Genomic DNA, 20,670 nt, shown 5'->3' with positions numbered 1-20,670 from the left:
AAGATTATGTTTGACCGGATTAAGCTCATTATAGTTTTGTTTTTCATAAAAATGTCTGTCTCCTCTGTATCATGCCTATTTTTTGTTCCTCAACATTTTATTTTCTCTGAAATTTCAGGTATGAGAATAAAAGAGAAAAGTTTAGGAGTTAGAACATGGGTAGATATCAAGTGAGACCGCTACCAAACTTATACATGAAACCTGTCCAAAATAAAAGTCATTCTATGAGGAAACACTTTGGGTTTCCCAGAACAGCAATTTGATTTTTAAATCAAAGTTGGATATCTGCAAGGAAAAGTAATGGCACTTTGCATTTTATCATAAATGGGGCTTTCTTGCATTATAAGAATAAACCCATCAGCAACAAAGAAAGGAAGGGGAGACCCATTTAAAATGTTTTTAAAACTATTTTTATACTTTGATGGACTCAGTTTATGACCCATTAAAATATTACTGATAAAAATGCTTTTTGGATTTCCATTAGATAAGACATTTTAGCTTTCATTTGAAATTTGAATTAGTTCAGGATGAGAGAACAGAATTTTTGGATAATAGCCTGGAAGAACCCAGATAACTTTCAGGGTGATTCACAGAAGTATTAAGTTTAGGGTATGAATGTGTGTTTATCTGAAGAGTCTTTGGGAGGCAAACAGCTTTGCATCAAAGCTGAAAGCAGGGTGCAAAATGTTTGGATTAGGATCCTGGAAGGAAAAACATGTTTTTGATTTCTTAGTGATGCTAAAGATACTTGCTATCCTAGTGGGTAAACTTATCATTTAGTTTTCAAACTGCAGTTCTAACATAGACCCCCTATAACTCTGAGTAATCTCTGAATGAGATGTTCATTATTATTTTCATTTGCATTAGAAAGAATTCAAAATTCCGAGCACTTTTAGGAATACTGATAAACTTAACAGGCTCCAAGATAATCCTATTATTAAGTGGCTCCGTGTCAGATTCTATTTGTGTGTGTGTGTGTGTGTTGCTTCTTTAATTGACTGCAGACACATTCATAGAAAACAGGAATGTAACCATAGCATGGATGCAGATATTAAACAGAGCTCTGAAAAAAGATAGAGATCCACCTCCTCTCCTCAGCCCAAAGTAGGGCTATAAAAACAAGTTGAGGAGAGTAAAACACATTCCCATATGCTAGGCAGAGGCTTGACTTCACCTCCCAAGCCTCGGCATCTAGAATGGACCAGGTAGGACAAAGGTGACTCCAGGACCAAAGCAGCCAGGGGTCCCAGAGCTGGGGTCACTCAGTGTAACTCCAAGGTTTCATATGTACAAACGTGAGTGACCAACACAGAACTTGGCTGAAAACTGATGGAAACTTAGGAGCCAGCCCTAGGTCCTAGAGTGAGACTGGGATGGGGGACATAGAGGGAAATGCCATGTCCCTTTCTTGAGCCCCTTTCTATGGACAGGCACTGGGGCTCTTGTGGTGCTGGAGAAGGCAGGAGGCGCTGGGCTTTTTGTATCTTCCCTCCTTTGACTCCAGACATCCTTGGGCAATGTCAATGGCACTGAAAGGCCCCTAGCTAGGGCTTGGCAGGACTGAAGGCCTGGAAAGGTAAAGGAAGGGGAAAGGTGAGTTGCTTTTCCTTTCTAATCCTGCTGCTAGGTCAGCCTGGGGGCTCATAGAATAGGAAGGCGACCTCTGAATTCAGCCCCTCAGGTGAAAGGAAGTTAATTAGAAGAGTTTCTTGCTCTGAAGTCACTTAATGGCTCTGGGGCAATATGTTTTCCAGTTCTTCTGGTCAAAGTTTGTCTCCATTTATTGAAGTAAAAATCCACATGCTATTTACTGGTAGTTGGTCCAGAGAACAACCGGACTTCCTTGAATGGGAGCATCTCAGAAACTTTGCTGTCTAATCACAGAATTGATTTCTAGTAGAGAATTTCCATTCCCCGAACTCCATCTGTCCCTGAATTTCAAGTCAAACGCAACACGTGTTTTCCAGGGCCCTCAGGCATACGCATAGGGTTAACAGAAAATACTCACCAAGAGTCTTAAACCAAAAACAAATATAAATAGATAAAATCTTCACTTATTCTTTTCTTTCCCAATTGACTGAAAGAGCTGCATGATTAAGAGACACCTACAATATACCTACCAAGATACCAGGCGTAGATGGTGACATAAAAGAAGACAGAGTCCCTCACTAAAGGATTTTTTAATCTTGTAAAGGAGACTAACTGACCCATTTACATTTTGATAGATTAGCAATAACGTATATAATAAGAACTAGTAGTATTTCCCAAGTGATTTTCTACTGCAATCTGTTTACCAAACTAAGGATCCATAGGTCACTCCAGCCAAATTCATGCCCTTATTATCATATATGTTCCCAACCTGCCAACCTGGGCTATAAAGTGTGGAAATATGACCTACAAAAAACATCAAGCTTCTTCCTTAAGCTTTGATTTAGTTTCAAGAACCCAGTTTTCCATTTTCCTTCCTCTGATTCCTCTCGTGACCCCTGGTGGTTTTCCAGATATACAAGATGCTCCAAACCCATCCACAATCTCTCTCATTCTCTATTACACACACACACACACACACACACACACACACACACGCAGAGAAGAAAAGTTTTAACATCATAATATTACTATATTCCTGAAGGAAGAAAAATGAGAAATCAAAGGAAAAGTTTTTGTAATGCCTGTGGTTATATCATCAAAATGTCCTACTCCTAGACTGTCTGAGATAATAGGCATTTTACCTATTTGTGTTTTTTTTCACTGACTCATAATTTGAAGTTATGTGTATAAATACACCTTCTCAGTAAACGTAAAGGTCTTTTGGGAGAAAGGCCATTATTATTTTCTGGTTATCCTGTACCAGGGCAAAAATAGTTGGCTTTTATTCTTTAACTTAGTTGAAAGCTATCATTATGACACATAAGTGACATTTCTCTTAACAAACCAGGTATACCTTGCCTCCGCTACTAAAATGCAAATGTCTTAAAGGTGGGAAACATTTTTCAAATTTGTTTGAATCTGTCATAGTGAATAGCACTGTTGAAAGAGAATCATCAGTGCCCAAAATGTAATAATTAACTGTTGAATGAATGAAATAGCTTTGAGAATGATAGAATGATAGAGCACAAAAGGTTTTAAATAACATTTAACCTAAGCTATTTATGTTTTAAAAAATGGGAAGAAAGTGAATCACAGAGACAATAGTATTTTGTCTAATTCTACATATCCCATTTATGTCAAATGTAGGAAAAATACTGGTCATGAACCCAAAAGTTTCATTCACTCTTACTGAGTACATATTCTTAACTGGGTCTCTTCTTCACGATATAGCTGTACAAGAGTTACAGAAAGTGGTACAGCTTGTCCCTATTGTTCTTGCTAATTTGATCATTCACAGAGATGCCAAATACATGCAATACTGTTATTTATTAATATCATCTAAATATTTCCTAATGGACCAATATATTGATGATGTAACTCAAGGAAAATCTGCAAACAAATACCCCCGATGTTTAGAATCAGTGAAGATAAATCCTTTGTGCAAAACATTGTAAAAGATGTAAAGAAAGAAAAGAAGATGGTTGTAAATAAAGTCTTGTAGTAATGGCATTTTTTCCCTTCATGTTATTTCTGGATTTTTCCATCTTGAGTTTTTGACCCATTGTTCTTGCCAGTTTTCTGAACTAGTGGTTTTCAACTAAGACTCTTTCAATCAAAATATCACTGGCATTGTCAAAAAAGTAATACACAAGAAGTAAGCATTACTAGTCATGAATAGTACAGTACTGTTCACATCACTCACTGTAGGCTTTCAGGAATGACTCATGAGCATAGCACCTAAGTCTCTCCAGTGTTGGAATTTAGAAGCCACATGACCTTAGGTAAGGCACTTACCTCTTCTGAGCCCCTGTGTCTTTATTTGTAAACAAAGGAGCTAAAATATTTGATCTCTAAAGCCCCATCTACTTAAATATTCATAATTATAGTCATTTACATGGATATTAAGTAGAAACAATTATGAATTGACTACAGAGTTTCTACTAGGGACTACTCTTAGTGAGAGTTCTGTTTGCACAGTGGCCCAGCAGTAATTATAGGATGAAAAGCTCTAGCATTGTCCACCACAAAAATGCAGCTTTGAATGATGAGGTCACTGAATGACATTCTGTTTTTCAGATCTTTCTATCAAAAGTATATTTTAGAGAGTCTTGGTAGTAATTTTACTTAGTACATTTATGATATGTGTAAATCAAATTATGTATATTTAAATTCGACAGCTTTAGTTTTGAAATTGCCAAGTTTCAGATAAAAATATAAATGATAAATAGAAATCTTAATGTTCTACATATCACACTGGTGAGTAATTAGATACTTAAAACATGGATAAGGAACACTCAGTGTTTATAAGAGAAAGCTAGAGGTGATATAATCAAAGACTAGGCAGAAATATTTGACATCTCTTCAATTTCAACTAGATTCTGTCTCAAACATGTGCAAAAATAAAAGTGTAACTCTCCAAGGCCAGGGACTAAAGTGATTTAAATTTTTTGTATTCCTATGGAACAATTAATCCAGTGTTGTAACCCTACGGATGCCCAATTAATCATATTGAGAATGTGAGATACATACATACACACAGATACGTAGACATATAATCTCACATAGTTGCATTTCACATGCCCTGAATTACTAAGGACATTGTGATGGGCCTTTGTATCTCTTTAGATTTTTATGCAGTTGATGGCCTAGGTATTTTTTCCATGAGTCAATAGAAATGTTTCTATTCTAAATCTCCCCAAAGCTTCAAGAGTACCATCCCCCATAAGTCCATTGTTCAAATGTTCTTGGAAACAACTGAGTTTGTTAATATATAGGTTTCAAATAGTCTGGATATAGCTCATAAATATAGAAAGAGACCACCTATTTCTAGTGGCTAGTAGAGTATCAGTATTCCAATTAATATAGTTATTTTTTAAATAGCTACACCAAACAGATGAAATAATAAAACATTTTTTAAAATGTAAGTTATTTAAGTACAAAGGAAAATATTACAATGAAGTTCCCTGTGCCCATGACCTAGGTTTTCAACTATTAACATTTTTCTATGTTTAATCAGAACTTTAGGAAACATAAACCATTACACATATAGTTGAAGTCTACTTTGTACCTCTCCCCTTTCCCAATTCTTTCCTTTCTCCTCAAGAGGTAACAACTAGATCAAACATATTACAAAAATTTATCCCATTTTAAGTCAAAGTAAAATTCTACATATACCAAACAATCAATGTTCTACAGAACACATTCTTTGCTTACATTAGAAATCAGTAAAAAGTATAAACCACATATGTATGTGAAAAGAATGCCTACTCTCATATTGACTGCAGAACTGTATGTAAGTTAAGTAGTTTTCAAATCTTCTACAATTACATTACTTTTTAATCCAGCACTTACCGACAGAGGTGCATTAAAATTTCCTGCTATGCATGATTTTGGATTTATATATTATTCTGTTCACTCCATTTGTCTTGAATATTATAGACTAGAATTTTAAAATCTTTTTAATGATTTTTATTACAAAAGGACACTTTTACATCTTAATAATGCTTTTTTCCAATAAAATCTATTTTGTTTGATATTAATACAGGTATATCTGCTTTAGGTTTGGTTGATTTTGCCTACTTTTTAAAAATAATCATTCTTTTATTTGCCACTTTTCTGTACCCTTATGTCTCTTTTAAACCAAACAAATACAGGAGGTTAGTTTTGTTATTTTATACAATATGATGCTACCAATTTACTTGCCTATTCTGAGAGAGTATATCTAGTTCCATTTATTTCGATTCCTGATATATTTATATTTATTTATTATATTACACTCCACTTTTTTTCCCTTTGTTTCTTTTCTTTATTTTCAACCTTGTATTATATGCATAATTTTAAAATTTATTCTTCCCTTTTCCCTCTGCTAGTTTTTACGTTATATTTTTATGACTTTATTTTTTAGAGTAGTTTTAAGTTTATAACAAAGTAGAGAGTTATTTGTTTTGTGTCTGGCATTTAATAGATATATTTATAATTTTAACCTAATTATTTTAAAAGAATGAAGTTAAAGAAAATCTCTATCTTCCTCCAAAATATTGCAAGGCTTTGAAATATTTTAATTCTGATTCCTTTCCTCCCATTTTATTTATAATTGCTGTGTAGTATTTTAGTTCTATATTTTTACATCATACAAATTATTCTCTCTTCCTCCTCATAGTTCTCTTTCTCCTTGTTCCTATCTGCAGATTTTTAAACGAATGTGTTAGATTATGCTAAATCTTGGTTATGTTACTCATTCCATCAAGCTCTCTGGCAGCCTTAGTTTCAGGGGCATATTTGCTAAATAGGCCTTCCTTTTTTATATTCAACTAAAATAATCTAATAAAAGCCATCATCAGATTGGGGTCTCAGACACAGTTTTGAGAACATCTAAGGAAGAGAAATAAACTATTTTATAATTTCACTAGCAATATTACATCTACACTTATATTTTTATATTGAAAAAAAATGAAGAGAATCTTGAAATACCCTGGTTGGCAATGAGTCACATTTTCCTGTCAATTTTTTTCTTATTTAATTTCTGACTGCTGTTGAAAATATGTTCTTTGTCTGTTTGAATAGTTAGACTCATCTTCTTTGTGGTAAATGCGTTTGAGGTTAAAGCCTAAATTGGCCTCAGAAATTGGAGAGATCCAAGAAAATTACCTACCTGACCAGCAGTGTCCAAGATGTCCAAATAAGCTGGCTCATTGTCGATCCTAACCTGGGTCTTATAAGCATCTTCTGAAAAAACACAAGACAAAGTTTATATTTAAATATAGTCAACAGAAAAGGCATGATTAATTTTTAGATTTAATAAGAAAGAAAAAACTTTCTAAATAGGTTACTAATCTACTGATGGACACTTGAGCTCGTTCCAAATCTTCGCTATTATAAATAACGCTGCAATGAATGTAGGGGTGCATATATTCTTTCGAATTTGTGTTTCGGGTTTCTTCAGATAAGCTGCCAGAATTGGAATCCCTGGGTCATACGGTAGTTCCATTTTTAATTGTTTGAGTAACTCCATACTGCTTTAAAAGCTGTGGTACATTTACACAATGGACTACTACTCAATTGTAAAAAAGAAGGAATATTACCCTTTGTGACAGTATGGATGGACCTGGAGAGCATTACGCTAAGTGAAATAAGCCAGTCAGAGAAAGACAAGTACCATATGGCTTTACTCATATGTGTAATCTAATGAACACAATAAACTAACAAGCAAAACAGAGACAGACTTATAAATAGAGAGGTGACTGACCGCTGTCAGGGTGAGAGGGGTGGTGGAGGAATTGAGCAAAAAAGAAAAAAAGAGAAAAAACTCATTGACACAAACAACAATGTGGTGATTGCTGGGGGTGGAGGGGGCTGGAGGAAGGTAGAAGGGAGTATAGGTGGATAAATGGTGATGGACGGAGACGTGACTTGGGGTGGTGAACATATAATACAGTATACAGATGATGTGTTGTAGAATTGTGCACCTGAAACCTGTATAATTTTGTTAACCCATGTTGCCCGAATAAATTCAATTAAGAAATAGGTTACTAAGCAAGAGAAGCAGATACTCTAGTCAAGTAGAGTACAGAGAGTGCAAAGGATACAACCCAGGAAAATACAGGAAAGGGAGTTTCTGCTTAAAGTGAAGTCACATGTATTTCTATTTTATCAGGAAAATATCATGACTTGAGGTGCCCTGGTAATGTCACCTAGAGAAACAATTCATGGAATGAATGTGTCAGTTCTTTCTTAATTGTGCACCACAAGTTTGTATCCTGATATTATACGCAGTGGTGAAAGAGTAAAAGCTTTTCCTTAAGACCAGGAACAAACCAGGGATACCTGCTTTAACCATTTTTATTTTAACATAGTACTGGAAGTTCTAGCCAAAGCAATATGGCAAGGAAAAGAAATAAAAGGCATCCAAATGGGAACAGAATTTTCTGTTTGCAGATAACATGATCTTACATGTAGAAAGCTCATGATTTCTAAAGATTACAGGGTCTTTTGGGAGGCATGAGTGGGGAGTTATTGTTTAATGGTTATAGAGTTCCTCTTTGGGAAGATGAAAATGTTCTGGAAATGGATAGTGGTGATGATTGCAGAACTGTGCATGTATTTAATGCCCCAATTTGTTTGTAAAATTAAAACAGTTAATGTGGGAAAAAGAAATTCAGAAAAAGAGAAAAACAATTAGAACATCTAAACAAATTTAGCATAGTTGCAGGCTACAAAGTCAACACACAAAAATCAGTTGTATTTCTATACAATAATAATGAACAATAAAAGGAAATTAAGAAAATGATTTCATTTATAATAACATCAAAGGGAATTAAATACTTAGGAATAAACTAAGGAGGTGAAGGCTTGTACACTGAAAACTACAAAAAGTTTTAACATGTTTGCTTCTGTACTTTGCCACACCTGTGTATCATTTATCTGTGAATATGTGTGTCTGAAGCTCTTGGGTGAGAGATGAACATCTTATTTCATTACACCCATTATTTTCTCATTCATGAAAACCCTGACCTATATATTTCATCCTGTTCAAATACCTACAGTGAGCACCCCATCATTTGTGAAACATGGTTGGAAATTCTCAGCCTCGAACTCATGACCTTGTAGACTCTGGCCACAATCACTATTTTGTTTTATTCACCATTTATAATATAAGTAAAGAGAAAACTGAATCACCACGAAAAACATTTAGAGCAGCATTGAATTTGGGCACAATTCAATACATTATGTATATTGTTGATTTTGAAACACAAATAAATAAATGATTATTTTCACAACCTTTTGATTTAGAAAGTAGTGAAGGTAAATCACAGGAGGTCCTTTTTCAATGCATGAAACTGAGCATCTCCCAAAAATTTAGACTTCTGCTAGCTACTGAAGATACACACACACACACACACACACACACACACACACACACACTATCATGGTATCATGGTCTCTACTCTCAAGGAATTTATACAGTCATGGTGGAAGGTACACATATATGCAGTGGAATGTCAAGATCCAAAAATGTATAGGACATGCAGCTTACCTTCAAGGAAATTTATCTCTTATTACTTTGCTCTAGAAAGCTGAAGTTGTGGGAAATATAACTTGCAGGGAGGTCAATCTAGTGTGTTTTTAGCAACTCATGGCCATTCTAAAACCATTCAGTCTACAGACAGCCATACCATCTTCCTATTTTTTATTCCACTGCTCTTTGTATTTTCACTGATCTTCCTCTCACAAGAGAGAAATCTTGTGGAATTACTTGCAATATTTTTTGAAGACACCTAGGGTTGTTTTTCAATTTCATAGGGAAATATGAATAGTTACTTTGAAAAGGGTGCTATGACCCAAGGATCACATGTAAGTCTTTCAGATTTCATGTTTGCTTATTTCGACTCAAAGGCCCCAAAAAGAGCCTGCTGAGGCCAGAAGCATGCTGAGTAATCCATATGAGAACTTCACTGTGTGATTATCTGAGCCCTAGATAAACCCACCACATGAAACATATGTCAAATAAAAGCTTCTCCTGAGATTAGAAAAACCCCTTCAAAGAGACTTTATGTGAATTGGCTGGAAATTAAGCCAGGCCCTGTTTCCAAGATTTCTTTCTCTCTTTTAAAAAGTATCCATCAGAGTACACATCCCAGTGTTGTGAATCTAGGTCACCTGCCTGGCCTCCACAGAAACTAATCCCTTTCATTTCCTCCCAATAAACAATCTTCCCTTCTGTTTCCATCTATCCACTCCCTTTGAAACCTCCCATGTGAAAATGCAGTGACAGAAATACTCTTCTTGAATGCACATAAACACCTCCCTGAAATTCAATCATCTGCTTATAGACCCAACCCCGAAGTGAGCTTATTTATCTTCCCAAGCAAGAGGCCAAATGTACACAAAGCTTTATCAGGCAGAAATGGTAGCAACTTCCTACTATATTGTTTGCACAGAAAAGCACAATGGAGCCGCTTTCTTGGAGGCATCTGATAACACTGTAAAATTCATTTGAAAACACTAATGTTTGATTTGAGACTGTTGCTTCTCTTAGGATGTGTCTTCTTCACTCTCCCTCTCCAGTAGTATTTTACTAGAAGAAATCATCAAAGACCTGTATTAAAGCTTCAGACCCATCACTAAATATTGACGTTGTAGCAGGACAGTAAGAAGCTCAGAAAATCCTGAGGCAAGTGGAAGGGGGAGACTGAGACAAGAAAATTAAGCCAGGCCAAACAGTTTGGGCAGCTTGCAGCCAGCCTGTGAATTGTAAGACCTTATCTTCCCTAACCAAGGACACTTGAGAGCAAAGGGTTTATATCCTTCTTCCTAACCAGAGAATACATAGCTTAAATCACCTTGGCCTGGAAAAATAAAGAACAAAGATCAAATTAATGCCATTTGTGCCAGCTAAACCCTAGGACAGATGAAGTTGGGGAACAAATAACAAAAACCACATTAAAGCCAGACAGACCTAAGACAAAAGTAAAACAGACCAAAGAATTATCCGAGACTCCCTTATACACTCATTTTAATGCATCAGCATATTAAAAATTCACCTGGAAAGCTGATGAATATTCTACTGAAACCCTCCCCTAAGATTCTTGCCTCTAGAAAAAAAAATGTATAAAAAGCCCTCAGGACAAAGACGCAATGAGGGCTCCCTCTAGAGCACACCCATGTCCCTTCCCAGGCATGAACTTTTTTTTTTTTAATTTTTTTAAAAATATGTTTTTATTGATTTCAGAGAGAGGAAGGGAGAGGGAGAGAGAGAGAGAAGCATCAATGATTGAGAGTCATTGATTGTCTGCCTCCTGCACGCGCCCCCACTGGGGATCGAGCCAACAATCCAAGCATGTGCCCCGACCTGGAATCCAACTAAGATCTCCTGGATCATAGGTCCATGCTCAACCACTAAGCTACAACAGCTGGGCCGGGCATAAACTTTTTATTTCTAAGGGTCCCCACAAGACTTGCAGCCAGGGGAGTGGAGGGCATCAGCAGCTCAACCCGGGCTCGCCCCCTGATCCTGTCTCCGGGCCCTCTTTTTCTCCGACTTCTCAGTGAGCTAAAGCAGCCCCACCTAGGCTCACTTCCATCACTGTGACCTTCACTTCCCAGAGAGCTAACAACAACCCAGCCTGGCTCAGTTCTTTCCTGTAACATGTCTAGCTCTGGGCCGCCCCCATTGGGTAACAATGTTATGATTGACCAGCCACTTGATCTTATGTGCAAGATGGAGATAATGGGACCTGCTAGTCAATACATAGGATCCAATTCTTTTAAATGACAATACAAATTTAAAAGCTTGAATAATCTACGTATAAGAACTTTGCCAAAGATTACTTAAATGAATTATCTTAATTTTGAGTTTGTGTGTGTAAAGTAGAAGCATTTTGGAAAATACTTTACTGGACACTTTCACTTGAACAAAAGGTTAAATCATGGCTGAATCAGCACTGATACAAATCTAATGTATCAGTATATTTATCAATAATGACATCAATAGGTATTTGAGTGTGTAATCTGTGCTTCACACTCTGATAAGCACAGAATCTACATTGTTGAAGATGACAGAGTTGATTTCTACCCACAAAGAGTTTGTAATCTTGGGGGAAAGCTAAACAGGCAATTACACAGTATTTTAATAAGTATGACATTAGAAACATTTGAAATGTGCTTATTTAAGAATACAGAAGACACCGAAAGGAGCTTAAATGAGTTGAGGTCAGTTCTCAAAGGAAGCAGATATAAAACAGGGTTTGGAAGGAGGAAGACTGTAAGAGCTCAACAAAAGAGTTAGGGGGCTGTATGTGTTCTAGTATAACCCCTCCTCTTGGAGGTGCCAGGCTCACTCCAGGCATCTCCACCTCCTAAACATTCAATGAAATCTAGTAAGGGTATATATGCTTGTTGGGTTTGACAAAGGATTTGAAAACTGGTTGAATTTAGGTTCTGAGATGACTAAGGGTAAATTAGAACACCCTTCCCACCATGAAAATAAAAGCTGGAGAAATGGGTGCCAGAAAATAAGTCCTGTAAATTCAACGAAATTATAAGGCAGAGTTTGGATTTTTCTCCATACTGTTGAGTTGGGAGTTGAATGAAGTTTATGTTGGTCTGTGAGGGGTGAGAGCTCCTTGAAGACATGACTTACACAGCAATTAAAATATTTCCCCTAGCCCGGCCGGGCGTGGCTCAGCGGTTGAGCGTCAACCTAGGATCCAGGCGATCGGGGTTTGATTTCCGGTCAGGGCACATGCCCAGTTTTCGGGCTTGATCGGTGACTCTCTCATCATTGATGTTTCTATCTCTCTCTCTCCCTCGTCTTTCCTCTCTCTGAAATCAATAAAGATATATTTAAAATATATATATATTTCCCCTAGACGTATAAGATGTAGTGGATAGTTCATACAAAACTAGCATCTCCACGCTGTCCCCAGGGAGAAGCTCAGTGTCATTGCTCTATGAAGTCTGACCCCAAGGTGGCCAACTATATGCATTCTGGAGGGTCTGCAGGCAGGTTCTCTCTGCCTGGCATTGCAGGAGCCCTTCCCAATACATCAGATCCAATGAGGTGGTGCAAGCTGGAGTGCTTCCTATGGAACAACAAGACACCACCTGGAGATCTGCACTTGCAGAGGTCCACTGCTGGAAGATGCCATTGCAAACAATGGCTTCTCAGAGCAAGGACATGCCAATGGAGAAGCCTTTGACAAGAAATAACAATCATCTTCCAACCAGTAGATCTGCAGTGGTTTCTGAGACAACAGCCAAATCAATGTTTTTTCCCCGGAGCCAGGAACTGTTTCAGAACATCCTTTCACTGTTAGAGCCCTCTAACCCTTTGTTTTTAGCCTGAGAGGGTAGAGAAATCCATGGGAAACCTGATTCCATGACTCTCTTCTGTCAATAGATAAAAGAGGCAAAAGGGCTATGCCACAGGCACTGACACTGAACGCTTCAAGTCCTTTGTCTCTACCTCCCTTATTGTTGTTTTGGGGTAAGGAGAAGCAGATGTTCTCTTCTCCCCAACTTCTTCAGCAAGAAATGATGGCATCTCTTGTTCTACCTTTCTTGCCCTGATCCACCACAACCATGATGATGAATGGTTTCACGATCCTAAGGCCATGATCTGTGCGATGGTTGCCTTCCAGAAGTTCTGTGAGATAGAATGAGTTTAAAAGCAGATGGTTTCTTCACAGAAATAAAAATAGGCTTTATCGCCAGGGCAACCATGGGAGCCTCAGATTCCTATAGGCTCTTCACCTTCACCCAGTGGGCACCTCTGAAAAGGCCCCAGGGAGCCCCTGGAATACATACATACAATATGAGAACATCTAGTGACAGGAGTTTGATTTATGCCAAGACCGCTGTTTCTGGGAAGGTGGAATAGATGTACTCTCCCTATGCCACCTGCTACACACAACATAAAACCATGGATATTCTACAGGGCAGGACAAAAGTAGGTATTCAGTTGTGAGTATGAGAAACAGAATTTATTCTTGTGTTATTATTTATTGATTATTGTATTATTTTCATACAAACAACTGTAAATCTACTTTTGCCCCACCCTGTATATAAAACAAGCATAAGAAGATTCTGAAAGGTGGGGAGAGAAAGGGACAGTCTAGCTAAGAACTTCAGGACCCAAGGAGTAACATGGTGATGAGTTCTCTGGGTTTTCTTTTTGCCTCATATTTTCCAGCCTTGGGAAAGAAGAAAATGGCAACTTGAAGACACCAATTGGTGCAGACAAAACACATTCCAGACTTACATGCTAAAAACTACACAACTTAAGGAAATAAATCAAGGAAGATCTAACTAAATACTGAGGCATGCCATTTTCCTGGTAAAGATATTTATTCTCCCTAAAATGAGGTAAAGATTTAACATAATTCTTATGAAAATCTCATAATGTGTGTATCTATGGGCACAATTATTTTAAAACTTTTATGAAAAGGGAGAACTAGATTATCTAAACAATTGTGCAAGGAACAATTGTGCAAAAGTGGAAGGAACCAGTTTACCTGATTTCAAGATTTATTATATAGCTACAGCAATCGAAACTATATGATGTCAACAGAAGTATTGCTCAAGGGAACAGCACAGATCAATGGAATGAACAAGAATCCAGAAATAAACCCACACAAATATAACTGACTACATTTTGACAAAAATAAAAAGCAATTCAAGTGAAGGAATGATATAGCCTTTTTAATAAATCATGTGGGGAAAATTAAGCATCCATAATGGGGGAAGGGATACTTGAGCTAAGTCTCATACCTTATACAAAAAGTAACTTAAAATGGATCACAGATTTAATGTAAAATGTACAACTATAAAACTTTTAGAAGAAACATTAAAAAATCTTCAGGATCTAGTGTTAGGCAAAAAGTTCTTACACTTGACACAAAAAGCTCAGTTCGTACAAGGAAAAATTTATAAATTGGAATTCATCAAAATTAAAAAAAAAAAAAGCACAACAGCTTTTGCTCTATCTAATGCCCATTAAGAAGATGAAAAGATAAGCTAAATTGAGAGAAAATATTTGCAAATCACATATCTGACAAAGGACTAGTATTTAGCATATATAAAGAACTTTCAAAGCTCAACAATCAAACAAAAAATCTAATTAGACAGCAAACAAAAGACATGACAAGAAGTTTCACCATATATGATGTACAGGTGGCCAATAAGCACATAAAAACATGTTCAAAATTATTAGCCTTGGATAAGTGCAAATTAAAACCACGATGAGCTATCACTGCATACCTATCAAAAGGGCTAAAAGAAAAATAATCATGTTGATAAGATTGTGAAAAAATTGGATCATTCATGCATTACTCGTGGGGATATAAAGTAGCACCATGACTCTGGATAACAGTTTGGCATTTAAAAAAAAAATAGATGATGATAGATGATAGATAGATGAAGATGAAGATGATAGATAGATGATAGATGATCAGATAGATAGATGATAGATAGATGATAGATAGATGATTGATGATAGATAGATAGATAGATAGATAGATAGATAGATAGATGATAGATAGATAGATAGATAGATAGATAGATAGATAGATAGATAGATAGATAGATGATAGATAGATCCTGCATGTAATACATACAGCAGCAAGTGCATTGCTGGGCATTTATGCAGAGAAATGAACTTATGTTCACACAAAAATACACTAAAAAATGTTCTCAAAGTCTTTATAGTAGCTTTATTCATAATAGCCCCAAATGAGAAATAGCCCAAATATTCTTCAGTGAGGTTATGCAATCTGTAACACAACCATATCACATATCACGGAATGTGAGTTAACAATAAAACGGAGTGTTTAAACATGCAACAATCTAGAAGAATCTCCATAGAGTTATGCTAATCGAACAAGCCAACATACATATATTCTATATGATTCCATTTATATTATATTATTATGTTTAAAAAAATTCCAAATCCTCCCCCGCCCCCCCGAAATCTGAGCACACTAGGCATAGAAGGCAGCTTGCTTTATCTAATACTGGGTATCTAAACAAAACCTAAATCAAACATTAAACATCAAACATTAAATATGAAAACCATTTCCTCTGAGATTAGATACAAGATAAGAACACTCATTATAAATACTTTTATTCACATTATACTGGTGGTTCTAACCCTTTCAGTTAGGCAAGAATATGACTGATGTGAATAAACTTGATAAAGGGAAAAATGTTATTCATGGAAAATATCTTTTGGGTATGTAGGAAATGTCAAAGATTTTATACATAAATTAGCAAATTGAATAAATGAATATAGTAAGTTTTCTGGAAACAAAGTCAACAGAAAAAAACCCCACAATTTTTCTATATATTAGCAACAAATAGATAAGAAATGAAAATATTTAATGGTATTATCATAACATCCAAAAAAAATTTTTCAAAGAATAAATCTTTGAAAAACTTTGCAAGACTTCTAAACTTAGGAAGCTGTAAGACTTTACCAGAAAAATTAAAAATGATATAAGTAAGTGGAAGTGTATGCCATGTTTATGGATTAGAAGTTTCAATATTTTAGTGATTTTTAAAAAAGAGTCCAAAATAGTTGAGACAATCTCAAAACAGAACAATAAGTTTTATCATATATCAAAGCTTACTGTTAATTTGCAGCAATTAAGACAATGTGATATTGGCACATGGACAGAAAAATAAATTGACAGAACAGGAACCCACATACTAATGCATCCTTTTTTAGATGACAGAGCTGGCATTTCAGAGCAACAGGAAAAAGAAAATTTTTCAAGAAAGAGGGCTGTCAATCAGATATACATATTAAAAATAATGGAACTTATCTGCTACCTCACAATATACAGTAAAATAAATTCTACTTGGGTTATAAATATAAACATGCAAAGTAAAACAACAATGCTTCTAGGAGATACTGTAGAATATCTTCATTGTTTGGAGTAGTAAGACTTCTTCAATACTAAAATAAATGCTAATATAATCATACTAACTATAAAGTAAAAGAATGACAAGTTGGAAAATATTTATTAAAATTAAGACTACATTTAAACAACAAAAAAATGGTTCAAAGTCACTATGAAGAGATGGAAAATCAAGCCATGGTGTGGAATAAAGTGTGTGTGTGTGTGTGTGTATATATATATATATATATATATATATATATATATATATATATATAGCAACACAAGACTCATATCCAGAATATGTAAAGAACTCCTAAAAATCAATCAAAAAGTGGCAACCTTTTCCAATTAAAAGTGAGCAAAAGACTGAGGTTTTTTTAAAGTTATTACATTTATTACTATCATTTATAAAGCATTGAAACTGTGCTGGCATGGTAAAAATATATGTATTTTTTACATTCATTATGTCATTAAATTCTCATAATAACCCTATGAAGGAACCAGCCCCACCTCCATTTACAGATGAGAAATTAAAAGCCAGAGAAGTTATATAATTTGCTCAATTTCACACAACTTGTGAAAAGCATGCTACTGCAGAAGAACTTTCATTCACTTATTACCTGATATTTATGAAATCTTTATTTGGTTTCTAATATGTTTCTAAAAATAATACTAGGTACTAGGAACAGAAAGGTCAGTAAGATGTGACCCTTCTCCATAAATGAAGACACAAAGGAAGTATAACAAAGCCTGCTTGGAGTTGGAGGCTGGTGGATGCATAAAGATTTCATAGAAGTCTTGCAAAGAAATGTAGCATAGTCACATAGTGGATTATTTTTGCTATGAAATTTAGAAAACTACAGTACACTACAACATGATGAAGCTTAGAAACATAATGCTGAGTGAAAGAAGCTAGATCTAAAAGATCATATGCTGAAGGTTTCCATTTCTATAACATTCAAAAATAAATATCCAAACTAAGCTATATTTATTGGAAAATACTTTCTTAACCAAGTCAGAGATTACTTGGATATCGACTTTGTGTTAAATCATTGTTTGGTATACTTTTCTGTATTTGTTTTATACTTTTACTATTTAAAAACATTTTAAAAGGGGGATGTTCTCAATTATAAAGGAGGAGAAACTACCCAATTCCAGTTCTGTAATTGTTCATATTTTATGGTAACATAATATGTGCACAAAATTAACCCATAACTTTATTTTTTCCAGTGATCTTATTTCTTCTAGTCTCTATCAATGTTTATCTCATATCATGACAACTTGTAGATATTTAGTTCCCATTGAGTAAATTCTGACCATGCTGATGGATGTGGTTTATAGGAATAGAAAAGAGAGTGATACCAAGGGACCCTCCTGTCCCAAATATCTTTCTCATTGGCCTGGCATGATGCCCCAAATTCCACCCCTTCTGCTTTATTCTCTCTAGTTAAGATAAGCCATTTTATTTCCAGGAACTCCCTATTAAAATGCAATAAAACTACAGGAGAGGTAAAATATTAAGCTATTATCAAGCACAAACACCTTACTCTGAGATTACTTTTGCACAAAATTAGCTGTCATGAGAGAAACAGAGAGCAGAGCCTGAGGGGATGATCAGCAGAGATGATAAAAACAGGATGGAAGGGGAGGGAAAACTGCGAACAGCTCTGCACGCAGCCACTGGGAGGGTACCGGGTGAACAAAGGAGCTGCAGGAGGCAGGGCCAACCGAGGCCCACACAGGACCCCAGGCTTTGGCAACAGCCTGCTGAAGAGCAGTGTATGCATGGGAGGAAATGGTTCATGCTGCCCCTTTCTCAAAACTGATAAAATGAAGTTGTTTTGTACCCCAAGCTTGCTGAGCATGGCGTTTTAACAACAGAACCCCATGTATATACTAAAGATAAATTTGACACAGAGAAAAATCATATCTAGAATTCTAGGCTTGCCTTTTGTGAAGTCGGATAATCCTTACTTTATCAGCCTCTCTAGAAATAAGGGCTGCAGCAATGAAACTTCCTCTACAGATGGAGAAAAAAGGGGAGTATTTTTAGGGTGATGGGCTAGAGAAGTGTCTCACAGTTTTTCCTGTACATACAAATCTCCTGGGCGCAGTCTGTTCCAGTGGGTCTGGGATTCTGTATTTCTAAGAAGTTCCAGGTTGTTTCCATGCTCCTTAGAGTAGCAGTACTGTGCAGTGGTCATATGATATGGGCCATATATGCAATTTAAATGCTCTGGTAGCCACATTAAAGCAGTAAACAAAAATGGAAAAATTAATTGCAATGTATGTTATTTAACTAAATTTATCTAAAATATCATTTGAATGCTTAAGCAACATAGAAAAATATTAATGCAATATCTTACATTCTTTTTCTTGTACTACGTTGGGGAAAGCCACTGTGTTTTTGTGCTTACAATACGTCTTAATTTGGGCAAATCACATGTCAAGTACACCACAGCCCCATGTAGCTCAGGGCTACTGTACTGGCCAAGACAGATCTAGACAGCGGATTGATTATTGAAATCTTTAAATGTATCTCCATAGACTCAAAAATACAAATATAGAATTTTTTTTTCACAGCCATTGGTAGCCTTTTTCATTAGAGAAGACCAAAAATGAATTTAAAATATAAATGAATGACATACCTAATTATATTGTAACTCTTACTACCATTCTGGTAATATTTCATAGTTTATTTCCTATACTAGTCAAGGTTCTTAAGGGAAACAGAACCAATATTTGATAAAATATTAATTATACATTTAAATTGCTTCTTGATATGTAAGATAGATAAATAGATTGATTATAAGAAATGGGTTTACACAATTATGGAGGCTGAGAAGTTCCAAGATCTGCAGTTGGCAAGCTGGAGACCCAGGAGAGCTGATGGTATAATTCACAGCCCAAGTGCAGGAGCGGTCCCATGTCCCAGCTTAATCAATCAGGCAGGCAAAGTTCCCTCTTACTCAGCCTTTTCATTCTATTCAGGTTCTCAATTGACTGGGTGAGGACTACTCACATTAGGAAGGGCAATCTGCTTCACTCAATCTACTATCAAATGTTAATCCCATCCAGAAACACCACACACACATGCCCAGAATAATGTTTGACCAAATGCCTGGGTTTCCATGGCCCATTCAGGCTGACACATAAGATTAACCACCACACTTCCCTATGGAGTCTTCCTCTACCTGCCCAGTGAGAAACATTATCCCTTTCCTGGACTTCTGCCCATGGCTCTATTAAAGCACTTTAACCATTTTGCTATCAGTATTATTATTATTATTATTATTATTATTATTATTATTAATGGTCTCAGCTATGTGAAAGCATGGAGCATGCCTTATTCATCTTTGTGTGTGCATTTTCTGGCACTCTGACAGGCACATAATAAGTGGTCTATAAATTCGTTTACCTTTTCTGATTGTGTCTGGCACTCTGAAAAAAGAGTTACTAAACTTAACAAAGCTCAAAAAACCACTAAGAGGTGGTTGAGAGACTAAACTAGATCTGTTAGATACCAAAAGCCGGGGTTTTTTGCTACACTGGTGGTTTTACAAAGATTAATCAAATGAGTAAAGAGGATTACTTTGAAGGTTACGTGCTGTTTTTTAATTGAACTGAGTGAATACATAACTCCCAAGCCTGGGCCACACGTAAATTAATATTTAGATATAAATAATAGAGAGCTAAATCTTTCATGAACCCACATTTAGTAAGACAGGAAAAGCAGCTTAGCGGACGCCCAGCATCTTTTAAGCCCTCCATTCCATGACTGACATAGAAGGAGCCACTCCTTTTTCCAGCCTCCTTTGTTACAAGGTTATAGGACTGTGATCCAAGACTTACTAAGCAGATATATTCAATGAAATCCTTGATTCAAAAGTAAACATATGAGGATCCCTGTGCCATGGAATTGAAATTTCCAAGAGGATGTAAATCATGACAAACACCATTCCCAGTGGCCACAGTGGCAGCTTCACTGCTTGATCAGTGCAACCACGGTTTAATTTTGCCCTGGTCTGCATGGTGTCCTCAGAATTCACTTCTCTCTATCCACAGGAGGTTAAGTGAATGATAGTGTCTAAGTTCTTTCCAATTTTGAGCACCTTCAAATCATCCCGGAGAAGTCACTGCCTACATCTTTCTAAAGAGAACTTGAGCTTGGCCACCTACCAGC

At 36.1% G+C, this 20,670-nt stretch overlaps 1 protein-coding gene across 1 annotated transcript in view; it reads right to left on the bottom strand.

Annotated features, from left to right (window-relative positions):
* RIT2 (Ras like without CAAX 2) overlaps window positions 1–20,670 on the bottom strand; it is a 270,216-nt gene that overhangs the window by 156,306 nt on the left and 93,240 nt on the right. The window contains exon 3 of the mRNA XM_081149237.1: window positions 6,743–6,816. Coding sequence (XP_081005363.1) covers window positions 6,743–6,816 — 74 coding nt within the window. The remainder of the gene's footprint in view (window positions 1–6,742; window positions 6,817–20,670) is intronic.

The sequence above is a fragment of the Miniopterus schreibersii genome (assembly GCF_964146895.1).
Source record: "Miniopterus schreibersii genome assembly, chromosome: 10".
In the NCBI taxonomy this organism is placed as follows: domain Eukaryota; kingdom Metazoa; phylum Chordata; class Mammalia; order Chiroptera; family Miniopteridae; genus Miniopterus; species Miniopterus schreibersii.
The sequence above is the reverse complement of the archived record's forward strand: the minus strand, read 5'-3'. Positions and strand labels throughout refer to the sequence as shown.